The 13,254-nt window shown below is 31.7% G+C and overlaps 1 protein-coding gene across 1 annotated transcript; it reads left to right on the forward strand.

Annotated features, from left to right (window-relative positions):
• The first annotated feature begins 4,202 nt into the window (after positions 1 to 4,202).
• On the forward strand, positions 4,203 to 6,600 carry LOC113515521 (tRNA-specific adenosine deaminase 1). The gene is made up of 2 exons (XM_026899768.3): positions 4,203 to 5,308; positions 6,240 to 6,600. The coding sequence occupies exons 1-2, from the start codon at positions 4,368 to 4,370 to the stop codon at positions 6,535 to 6,537; spliced, it is 1,239 nt and encodes a 412-aa protein (XP_026755569.1). The 5' UTR covers positions 4,203 to 4,367; the 3' UTR covers positions 6,538 to 6,600.
• The last annotated feature ends 6,654 nt before the right edge of the window (positions 6,601 to 13,254 follow it).

The raw sequence follows: 13,254 nt of genomic DNA on the forward strand, positions 1-13,254 counted from the left end.
CCTAATCTCAATTATGAACATCGTCAAAGGTATTTGAGGTAATGGATCCAAACAGTATTGTGTATAAGTACGGATATAAGGATTAAATTTGAGAGAATCTTAGTCTAAACTGAAGGTTGGATAAAGTCGTCGAATAAAACCAGAGATTGCTTGAACATAAAGCTTATGTGATGGACATATCAAATTATATAGAGTAAGAATAAATTTAAATAAAGAATACAACTGGTCAACTAATTTAAGGCATTTTTAGGTGTATTTACCAAAATATTCTCTAGAAATTTGTTGTTAGTAATTGTCGAATAATCATTAAATTTTATAAGATTGTCGCAAGTATATCTACTTGAATTAAAATATGTATTAAAAAATCAATTATTCAAAATACCTATCCGTTATTAATTAAAAATATAATCTATGGTTATCGCTATGATTTTCAGATAATCTATAATTCCCGTTATCCACGGCTCCGCTTCAATGGTAATATGATTGATGAAGTCTTTATTTTGCATATTACTTAAATTAGATGGAGCTTTTGGCTCAACTATGGTTGTGATTAAGCCATTACTTTGTATAGAACACTAATAACGGTGGTGTGTTGTGTATAATAGTTTATGTTGTTTAGTGATTGACAACATAATGCTAGTGACTTAATTGACTTTTTCACATTTTTTACATGGTCTCATTGATCGATTCTATCTGCTATTAATGCACCTACGATATACTCTAATATGATTAGATAATTATAATTACGTTTAGGTACTCCCGCACATTTCCCTAGAAATAATGATCGTAAATCAACCGTATTTTTCGATTGTTTTTCCACCAAGTTTATACAAACTACTATTGCTACATAGTATAAAACAAAGTCGCTTTCCGTCTGTCTGTTCCTACGTATGCTTAGATCTTTGAAACTACGCAACGGATTTTGAAGTGGTTTTTTTTTAATAGACAGAGTGATTCAACAGATACGTTTATATGTATAATACATTCATAGTAATATAGTAGAGAGACACTGATAATTTAAAAGGTTTCTAATGTGATGTAGTAAATAAACAATATTTTGCGCCATTCCTTTTATTCATATACGATACTTAATCACGTAGGTACGTATTATTTAACCCTTAAATACCTGAAGTTTCAAATTTGATACAGGGATTATAAATCATTAGGCGCCTACAATCGATTTTATTTTAATATTTGGTTGTTTACATGTTACCAAATGTTTTTTCAAAATAAATATATAAAAATAACGATTTGATTTTTTTACTATTTTTCCCCGTTAGTAAACACAATAAAGGGTACACTTATATATTTTTTTATTTGATTTAAGGTACTTTTTGTTTCTAGGTACCTACCTTCCTAACTATATACTTGATCGGTCCACAGAGAGACATTGAACCATCGAGACAGAGTAAGCATTGTGATCCATCGTTTGATAAAAGCGTGCATTAGATGGTATCTATGCATTCCGAAGATTACCAAAGTTATGTATTAATTTGTTGGTACAAGCCCTTTGTTTTAAAATCGTAAAGCTGTTGTGTAATTTTCGTTTTGTGTTTTCAATTATTTGGTGTCAGTGTAAAATGATTTTATTAATATTACCAAACATTTTGACTTTAGATTTTGTCTAAAATATTTATTAAATGTAAAACATAAAATAGATCTGTTTAGATTTTGTTTAGTTTATACTTATTTCGAGTCCTTTTCATGCATTCACTTGTTACATGCCATGCTTTGCTCTAGTTCCATCGTATGGCATCTTGGGAACAAAAAATGTTTGGTGACTCATTTTTTCAATTTAAAAATTACAGATAAAAATTTTTAGTAATCTTTTATACCTATCTTTATTCGATATTGAAAATATCTATCTACGTAAATATAATCTACATAAATATAGGTTCCTAGATTTATTAGCAAAACAACTATAGCCAGTAAAGCTTTCCATTACATTCATGCGTTTTTCCATTTCCGTCAACTTATAATCCATTTCAATAGTTTAGTCAAGAAAATTACTAGGTATCTACATCTACTTAACATCTCAGACAGATTCACTTTCGCTTTTATAGTAAATACCTATCTAGAAGCAAACAGTTCGACTTTGTGCGAATTCTATTTTATCTATTTCCTATAGGAATTTCCAGTACTTAAATTTTTCATAGAGGATGACTATTATAAGTTAATACACGTAAGTAGTCGATGCGTGTGTTCACTGTCAAGAAGTAAATAAACTCACCATCGTGATTTATGCAGTTTGTTTGTAATTAATATTTAATATATATATATATTATGTAAAGTATTACTCATGTGAAGGCCATTTTGTTATTTTTTTATTCCAGTTTCAACTAACTTTAAGAACTGTTTAACTTATTTATTATTGCAAAAGTATCCATTATTAGGAAGAAATATATGTAGGTACCTATAGTGTAAAAAATTATAAGTATTTATATAATTTATCTATATCCCATTTGGGAAAGCCCATGTTCACCAGTAGACGGCTGATATTATTATACAATTTTTTTTTAACTGCAATCCAAGATGAAGTCTTCAGGGATAAGTATTTTATCAACTGCTGTAGATGTGGCACAGTATAGGTACGTACTAGTACAAATAGTATCTACTTGGTACGCAATTGTATTGAATGCAGTCATGGATTCTTTTTGTCTATCATATTTGAATCCAAATCACACTTCGTTATAACTATTTTTAAATTACAAAAGATTACAAGTTTGAAATAATGACATCCACTTTCTCCAAATAGCGCATATTGGCAATAAATTTAACTTGTGCCAATTTTTATATTGATTAAGGCTTTCTCATAGTTATTAATTGCAATTTCACCAATTAAACATGTTTATTTAATATGGTACAGGTGTTAATTACGAATAGCTAATAGAAACAAGTTTTTTTAATAGTTATTAAATAATAATTACGTTTGTATAAATAGCTATTTAACTATTTGTTCAGAAATTTGTACAGATAAATACTACTCAATTCGTCATTTAAACTACAACTAGGAAGGTTCCCTCCATTTTTCTCGTGGGTGTCGTAAGAGGCGACTAAGGGATCTTAATGCTCGAGGGATGGGCAACAGTTTCGCTCTTTAAACATCACCAAAGCTTACCTGAGGTTGCCAACTCGCCTATTAAGCGTGTCAACTATTAGTAAAACCTCACAAAAGGAAGATGCCTATGTTTGGCATGGGAACATTAATGGCTGGTATGATGGTGATTATGATTTAAAGTACAACTCGTATATTTCCTAAGATCAATGTGCCGGTTTACTATTTACTGGTCCAAAATCATCCAAAAAACCGATTCGTGTTTCTAATTTACTTCATCAGAATGGGCTAACTGATTTGTTTCCATCCTCACCTATTATCCGGTGATATCTCACTGGTGGTCCTCCAGCGTATGCTGATAACATAGGCGTGGTTACCATTCATTATCATTTTTCTTTAGTAAACATAGGTAGGCGTAGCTAAAGCGTATTTCCGGGGGAAAGGGATTGTTAATGATGGAGACTAAGAATTTTATTGCTAGCAATATACCCAACCAGGTCGACCTCCTTGCGGTTCCCCTTGGAAACTATCATGGTTAATTCCTGATGAATTCATCATGATGGGCTAACTGGCCTGTTTTCATTCTTATTTATCACCCTTCACTGGTGCTCTGCCAGCGTATCCCGTTAGCGCAGGCGGAGTTATCATTCTATTTTTACCCATAAAAAAAAGCGTATTTCCTACAGAGTCACCGATTAAGGCAATTTAAAGTTGGTCGAGCACTGATAGCCAACTTTATGGACATTCATATATTGTCAACACATTAAGTAAAAAAGTTCTGTATTTGTGTAGTAGTATTACTATTATTATTTTATGCAAATGATTTAATTAAAAAATATTTAATCCAATATTAGTAATTTACTTCAAATTCTACATCTATGACCAACTTATTTGATTATATGACACCGTGATACTGACAGTATAGTAAATGTCAAAAGCTCACATCACTGCGAACAAAATACGATAATATGATATTTATGTAACCAATTAATTAAATACGGCAATTTAAAACTATATATTTGGTTATACTTATAGATATCGATATTTCGATAGAGTTTTGTTCTAAATATTTGTAAAATACTGTAAATATTCCTTTATATTATTATGTTCGTATTTCTAGGTGGTTGCATAGATAATTTTCCATTTTTGCCAAAATAATAGCGATGTCGACTCTTAAAATATACTGTATTTCTTCTTGTTAAAGTTTCTCAGTTTTTTCTCTTTATTGTATTCTTATTTTACTTTTAATTAGTATTTTAATTTAATTTTTTATACGAATTATAAAAAATATACAGATACAAATATTTTTTAAATGTCTAACCTCCAAAACACTTCGAAAACATTTGTTGATAAAATTGTCCAGCATTGTTTGAATTTGTATAATAAATTACCGAAAACAGGAAAACCCACTGAAGATGAATGGACCGTGTTGTCTTGTGTGGTGCAACATGATACAGAAAATGATACATTTGATGTGGTATCCTTAGGTACCGGTTCTAAATGCATTGGGTCAAGCAAGTTGTCTCCATCAGGAGATCTATTGAATGACAGTCACGCTGAAGTATTTGCCAGACGAGGTTTTTTACTTTATTTATATGATAATATTGATAGTGCTATAGAAAATAAACAATCAATATTTATTCAAGAAAATGGACGGTTTCGGTTGAAAAGTAACATATCTTTTATTTTTTATTCATCACAGTTGCCCTGTGGAGATGGTTCAATTTTCTCTAAGAATGCCGATGAGGAGTGTTTCGGTGACATTTTATCTAAGAAGCGTGAAGCTCAAGGTAATGTATGTGATGGGATAATAAAAAAACAAAAGTTAGAATCTGATATTTACAGGACAGGTGCAAAATGTCTACCCGATTCCGAACAAGACCCAAAAGAGGCAGGTCGAAATTATCACTTAGTAGCACAGGTTCGTACCAAACCTGGACGAGGAGACAGAACATTATCTGTTTCTTGTAGTGATAAAATAGCAAAATGGATTCATTTAGGTATACAAGGCAGATTATTGGATATGTGTTTAATTAATCCTATATATATTAGTTCGTTTATATTTGGTGGTGGAGTGCCATACTCAGAAGAGTCATTGAAAAGAGCTTTCCTGCACAGAAACTCAGTGAGTGACTTACTAATAAAATATACTCCAAAGTTTTATCAAAGCTCTGTTATATTTCATCATATAAAAACAGAACATCGTTTAAGGCCAGCATCTGGAAGTATAGTATGGATTAAAAGTGAAAACCAGTAAGTATTTATTTAACATTTTATTTTGTAGTCTAACTGATTAAATATATAAGTTATTTAAAATAAATACACTGTTTATTTGGAATAGAGGAAATGTTACGTGGCAGTGCATGACAGGAGGGATTAATAGGATATTAATGAATTACTGATACTGCTTGCGCTATCGGTGTACACTGGACAGGTACCAGTAAGGGGTGATAAATGAGGATGAAAGCAACTCAGTCAGTCCATCATGATTTATTCAATAGATATTAACCACAATGGTTTCTAGGTGGGACAGTGTAGGGGTCTACCTGATGGTGTATATAGCATGTTGCTAGCAACGAGGACTGGCATCCCTAGTACTAATAATCCTTCTGCCCCTGCATGAAAGGACCCCCTCCTTTGGTGTCACAGTTTATACTATAATGTTCACAGAGCTGTTTATGTGCATAGGTGACAGTTATCATTTTACAACAGGTGGGCCATCTACTTGTTTGCTCTTCTCTCTCTGCTCTTCTAAGTTGTATTAAAAGAAATAAAATTTATTTTGATTCAAATAATAAAAATAATAATATGACAATTATTGTACACATGAGTTTCTAATAACTAAAATACAATAATCTTATTCTTATAACAAAAGCATTTAATATGGTTTCAATATGTTTTTTACTATTGAATTGAATATCTTATTCAAAGATTGGCAGGGAATTTTTTTAAGAACCTTTATAAGAAGTCTGAAAGGGGATTTCATAGAAATAGTTGCTCTTTTCATGTCTCTTTCAGGTTTCATATACAAGATTTTAATTGATATATGACATTTTTCTACACATAATATTCTTATAATATTTGAAATCTTAATAATGCTTATTTTCTTTTTATTAAAGAATCTCAAAAAAAAAAATAATAAGATAACAGTATTACATGTTTATGTGACAAAATATTTTTTAAGGACTTTGGAAGTGGCAGTGCAAGGAAAAAAGTTAGGGGTGACAAAGAAAGCAGCAAAATCATTAACAAAGTCACTATGCATCAGTAAATATAACATTTATCAGAGATTCCAAAATCATTTACACAAGAACAAGATGATTAAAGAAAATATTTTCAATAATGACCCTGTTGACATTCCATACAACCAAATGAAGGCAAAAGCAACAAGGTATGAAAAGAGTTGGCTTAATGTTAAACAGAAGCTTTTTAAAACATGGACAGTTAAACCAGATATTTGGAATTTTTGTGTAAGCACATGATTTATCAACACCTTACCTACATATAATATATAATTGTTGTTAATAAAAATGCTACTTTCAGTATATTTATTTTTATTTATATGTTAAATGTTTATTTTTTTAATATATAGGGCATGGGTATGTAAGATGTTGTATACAAATATTATATAAGCTATGTAATGCTAGTACAACATACACTTGCCTCAAGACAAGTAATGATTTGGCAGATAAATATAAGAACGATCAATTAGGATTAAGACGTCATTTTGTCGCAAGTAGGTTTGATTTTATATATATGGATTAAGTTAAAAGCAGAAGCGATAGCAATAGTTAGTTTTATTTTATTGTACCAAAGATATTTTAGAAAATGAGTTTACCTCTGGCTAAGATCGTAATTGTTAGTAATTCTGTTTTGAGACAATATACATCAATCGATGGAGAATCGCAGTTCTCTTTGAAATCATCGTGAATTCATAACAATGCGCGATGGGTTGATTGACCTGCCGTCATGTTCATCATTTCTTCGTCCACTGCTCTTGAGGTACACCTTTAACATAGGCAGGAGTGCCTTTTCATAGTCATAAATAAAATTACAGATTTTTTCTGAATTTTTTTACAAAGTATTGAACTGATTCTGGCCTACTGTTTTAGTGGACATAATAATTTTTATAAGAATACTTTTGAAGATTATTATCCAATCGCTCCCCGTAGATCACAAAGTACGCTGTCTATATTTCGTTGTATTGTAGACGTTTACTAATTACTACGCAATTTGCATTTATATCGTGATGAAATCTGTGTACTAACCTACTTATATTGGTGCCAACTTGTCCTGACTATTGTATGTTCAGTTTTGAAATGAAATGTTAGGACACGAAAATGATTTAAAAATTAAAAGAAAATCAATAGAAAAATCAGTAACAATATAGGAATAAATCTTATGCATTACAAAAAAAATGCAATATTATTTTTTAAATAACGTACATAATTAATATTAACACGTTGTTTATATAGTGAAGTTATTGTTTCGATGTTAACCTTTTAACCAAAGATTTAACCGCCTCGGTTAGATTTTTCCGACAAAGGTTATCGTGCCCATAGCGTTTGTTTCGTATTTACCTGGCAGAAAACTTGTGTTGGTATATTGTTTTTCTGTTTATTTAATTGTCTACTACATTAAGACAGTAGTAAAATAGAAACAGAATACATAATAGAAGTTTATATAATATTTTATAATAATCTTCAAGTAAAGAGCATATTCCTTTTTAAAAGGCCGGCAGCACACCTGTCTCTGGTGTAGCGGGTGATCATTGGCAGCGGTGGTCACTTACCATCAGGTAAACCGCATGCTCATTTGATCCTTGTGTTATAAAAAAAATTAAAATAATTTGTCATTATTATACATATTAAAAAAACAAGTACTTATTTATAGTTAGCGTTTAGAGTGGCGCTAGTGATACTGCTCAAAGTCAAAAGATTAAATGTATCTTTCGGAGTCTCATTGGAGAATTTAACGATCGTAAGTAAAAATTGAGTATACGAATATAATATTAATTTTTACGTAATATAGATTTAAAAAATATTTATCTACTTACAGTTATAATAGTAAACAATGATCCGACTTAAAAGGATGCGTTGGATAAGAGCATTATGGGTTAAGTAAAACAAATGGATGCATGTCAAATAACGCCTACGATTCAATGGGGCCGGTTATTAATTATTGATTATTATAATATGATTCGAGACCTCACTGTTTTAGATAGGACTTGGTGTTTTTTTTTTCAACTTGTTGGGTCGGTTTATGAATGGTAAAATGTAATAATAATTCTCTTAAAAATGAAAACAATATGATTCATCAATAAATGAATAAATTCAAATAATTTTAATATTTTGAAATGTAGTAGCCGAATATTGGAGTAATTGATGTAACTATACGTCCTGACAATAATAACTATTAAACAGTTTCTTAGTTAATTAATGAAGTAACTAAATAGTTTAGAAAGACTGACAACTTTTGCAGAGCTAAACAATTTCTTATAAATACTAGAATATAGAGTATGTTGCAGGTTACTGAGAATAGGGAGAGTAGAGTAGAGCATTTCATATGAATATCTACTCATAAGAAATACAAAACAGCATTGCGAAATTTAATAGCTCGTTAGTCAAACTGATTCGTATTACAAGAAATCTGTTAAATAGCTACTTGTAGTGCAGGTGTTGTAGTCTGCTACAAAATAATGGTACATATTTTGTTAGCAGGTATTTATTATAAATCCTATGTTAATATAATTTATATCTGAAAACAAACAAATAGAAATTATTTATAATTTATTCGTAGTTAGGTAAATAAATCCAAAGAAATAAATGATTTTGTGACTATACCTAAGTATACTGTTGTATTAGTAAATTTTTTAGACTCGAAAACTACAAATAAAGGTTACTTATATCAACATAGGAGACTCTAATTTTCCTACCGGCTGCCAGTTTCATGTTAATCGGGATAAAAACACGATTTCGGCGACAAGTAGGTATCGTCACCTTGTCTTTATTTCGACAAGTATCAATACCAATTCGCACGGCCCGTTCCGTGTTAAGTTCACCCACTTTCTACCGGAAAGCAATTAAAAATAAGTATATATTTCTTTATGCATTTCTCCATGTATCGTTAATTTTACATTATTTGCTAATAACGCGAACGTTTCTTAGTAGACGACATATTTCGACGGTGATACGAAGATATTCACAATTCAAGATTTTATTCAGTCGATCTTGATAAAATAAGCAAGCAGGGGAATAAACAATTTCGACTAATAATGAATAATCAAAATCGGTTTAGAATTGGCGCAACATGTTACACCACATTAATCTCTAATCGAATTGAGAATCACCCGCAATTCATTTTGTTGAACGATTTAGATTGAGGGTAAGTTTCGATTGTTCCATTCAATATGAGAATAAGTTGGTAGATATTCTAAAACCGTTAAAAATGTTCAACTATTAGATACATTTATCGTTGAATATTACGTAACGTTGCTAGGTATTAAGTTCATTATAATTGTAAAAAATATAACTGTATATATATATATATATATATAAACTAAGTAAAAAAAGGAACAAGTGACAATGAAATAAATGCCTAACTAAGCGTAAGACATTTGATGCGGTTCATACTTGGTTTGGTTCATAAGTTTTCGCGAGCTTGCCGCCTTGACAGCACAATGGCGATTCCTATACATAAATCATAATGCAGGTGAGCGTGTGCGCAGATCGTCCGAATGCTTTGCAGGTGCTTGATTTTGCTTTAGTTAGTTTAGAACTTGATACTTGTGTTTTATCAGTATAGTTGTCGTTTCAGTCGCTATATGCTATAAATCGTGAACCGGCGTGCAGAGCTTCTAATGCTGCGCATACACAGTATGTCAATGTTTTGTTCCGTAATGGAAAATGAATAATATTGTTGTATAAACATAACAGTTAGGTCGTAAATTGGATGCTCCTCGTGAATCCCGCTATCGGTCGGAGGGTGGGCCTGCGCACGACTCATTGTTTATCCATAACAAATTGCTACGGTCAAATTCCGCGGAAAGCTGACACCACCTACCGATAAATAAAACTAGACACTTGTGTGTTTAAATATATTTGATGGGTGGGATTGTTTGTGGGCGATTGATTTAATTTTACTTCGCATTCTTAATTCTTTATTTAGAGAAGTGTTGTAAGATTGATACATTTTTTATGGGTTGATAATGGAATGGTAAGCCCGTCTGCACTATCTATATACGCTGGTCGGGAACCAGTAAGGGATCATAGGTGAAAATAAAAGTAGGTTAGTTAGTCCGGCGTGAAGAATTTAACAAGAATTAATCGCCACGGTTTCCAGGGGAACCACGTGGAGGATGACCTAATAAAGTATGTGTATTGTTATTAATGGGGTCGCTAGTCCCCATTACTAATAATACCGTTCCCTCAAATTTGATACTTTGTTTACGTACGTATCTGTGCGTCTTAGCGTCTTGGTTAATTCTGAATTTGGCACAATGGGCCAACATTCATCCTCATCTATAATTATATTTATATATATGTTATTTATTGCATTAAAATATACAGTAATAGTAACAAATTAGTAACAAAGTAAGTAAAGGCGAACTTATCTCTAAAAGAAATTTCTTCCAGTCAATCTAACACAGTGGCATAGGAACTAGTGATAATTCCACACTGGTGCCCCGTCAGTATGTACCAATAGCGCAAGCGGGTTTACCATTTCGAATAAACCAATGTCAATATGTTTTTTATTTGAAAATAATTTTCCTATCAACCATTCCAATTTCATTTAGAATGAAAGGTACATAAATTATTATTAGGTAAGTTGTTCATTAATTATTACTGGGTTTCGACTTGGTATATTATGTATTAGGTACGATTACATATATACATATATTATGTTTACATTGCTGTAAACTCAAATAATGGGAATAAACTTGAATTATAAGGATCTATGTGTATCTAGTTATATCTAAAGTAATGGTATGATTGTGCTTTGTTTGTAAAGAAATAATCCAGTTGAGTCTATCCAAGTACTGTTATGTTACTGTGAGGTCCACAGGGAGTATTTTAACGGTTCATTTACCAGTTAAATTGTTTTGTAGGTATTTGTTGGAAACATTGTGCTTGGTTATTTGCAGGACCGTCCATGCCACGCCTGATGGTTCTGGGTCAAAAATATTTATATAGCTAACAATGATATGTATTTTTCTTTCACAATTCGCTGCCACCCGTAAGGAATATAATTTCAAGTTAATGTGACTGTTTCATTTTTGTTCACTGTGTTTTGAGTATCTTTGGATTTATTAAGTTGTAAATAAAGTTTCGTTATTCAAAATCCTCGTATATTTTAATGTCTTCAAAAGGTGTTGCGTTAACAGTTAATCGCATTTCAATACGTTATCCTTATGGATGACCGTTGTCTGTCTGTAGGTAAAGCGGAGAAAACTGGCACTGAAGCGCAGGCTTGGTTTATTTTATTACTGGTGTTTCAAAATAATGACGCAGTTTTTATGAAATATTGACATTATTGTATTAAATTTCACAGTCTTTTGAGCGTTCTATATATACCAGCACCCCATAACTTGCGTTCATCTACGTACAAAATTTTAATGAAATTCGCTAATAACTATTTAGATATCTAAATATTCAAAAGTACATATTGTCACCTTTATAATATTACTAGGAAGCAGAATTATATCTTACCCAACTCCGGCAACGATTTATAAGACAGGTATTAAATATATTCATATTTATTTATTATATTATTTTTATATAGTTGTATTTAAGACTATTTTCCAGTGTGTTCCTAGCCTCTTAAAAATGACACATTATATACATTCAGACATGCCTTTTATTATATCAAATGTTAACTGTCCACTACTGAACATAGGCCCCCACTATAAGGGTTGTTTCCCCGCAATTGCTACGGCCGACGGGTTGGCAACCGCAGTTAGGCTTTAGTGATGTTTTAAGAGGGACGCTGCTGTTCATCCCTCGACCATTAGATTCCTTTAGTTCCCTCTTACGACACCTACGGGGAAGGAAGGGGTGGTCCATTCTATGTTGGGACCACACAGTAATGTCTTCGTGCACAATTCAAAGTTCCTCTTGTATTATGGCGTGGACATCAGACAAGTTTAGGGTGAGAATAGCCCACGGGGCTTCCTCTTAAATACGCCTGTGTTTAGTGTAGATAGTATAAAATGAAGTAAAAATATAGAAATTATTTTTTTGTTCTTTATAGAAAATAATATGCTTCGTTGTATCTCATAGGTATCTACCAGCTAAATACCATAATACTCAGTTTTGGTGCCTGCACTTCGAGAGTTTACTAGGTAGGTACAGTCGTGGCTAAGTAGGGCTTAGCATAGCTTTAGTATCGGTCATATTCGAATTTACGACCACTGAAGTGTGACTGAGGTCTTTTCGAGTCCAGGTTTATAACTAGGCCACAATGTTCTCGATATGTTTCTATATAACGTATGATATTGTAACAAAATGAATATATAACCTAATAAAATGAAATTTTTATATGGCGATTGCAGACTGATTAATGAAATAATTATGCCTATAAAAGGGATTTCAATTTGAAGATATTAAGTAATTCGCATTCGTTTCATCGTTCATTCCATGTGATAATGTTTAATCTACTCAATATTAATATGACCCACTTTCAAACATGGGTTAATGCTGAGTGGCACTTATATGGACAGATTGCTTCCCAGTAACATTCGATGACATTGATTGAATTGGCGCCAGTAACATTGACATTCGGGATCGTTCTCTCCCTTAAAACGTCTTAGTAAACGACTGGATGCTGGGTTCAGGCAATAATAGTTGGTTCTAGAAACTGGACACTATTTTTATTATATCAATACTAAGAAAATGTAATCAGTCGGCTTACGTCGATCAGGATTAATCAGTTAATCGCATTAAGTTTGTCCTGAAGCAAATTATTTCTAATAGACCTTTAAGCTTAGATTAAACGTCGTAATCATCTTGATGATAGACGGCTATCATGGCCTATGTAGACTATTAAATTTCCTGCAATGTGAATGTATTAGTTGTTTTTTTAAAGCGATTGGTGCATTCTATAATGGATAATGTTTTTTTTATGATTCATACTAATAAGTACAATAAATGTGGATTTGAACTATTAGTACACGGTTAGGTTATATCCTAATTTAATACTCT

This window comes from Galleria mellonella, unplaced genomic scaffold (assembly GCF_026898425.1).
Source record: "Galleria mellonella isolate WM207_F2 unplaced genomic scaffold, CSIRO_AGI_GalMel_v1 utg173, whole genome shotgun sequence".
Classification (NCBI taxonomy): domain Eukaryota; kingdom Metazoa; phylum Arthropoda; class Insecta; order Lepidoptera; family Pyralidae; genus Galleria; species Galleria mellonella.

Coding starts and splice junctions, on each gene's coding strand:
- LOC113515521 (XM_026899768.3), top strand. CDS start 4,368: ATGTCTAACCTCCAAAACACTTCGAAAACATTTGTTGATAAAATTGTC. Junction 5,309..6,239: donor TGGATTAAAAGTGAAAACCA/GTAAGTATTTAT, acceptor ATATTTTTTAAG/GACTTTGGAAGTGGCAGTGC.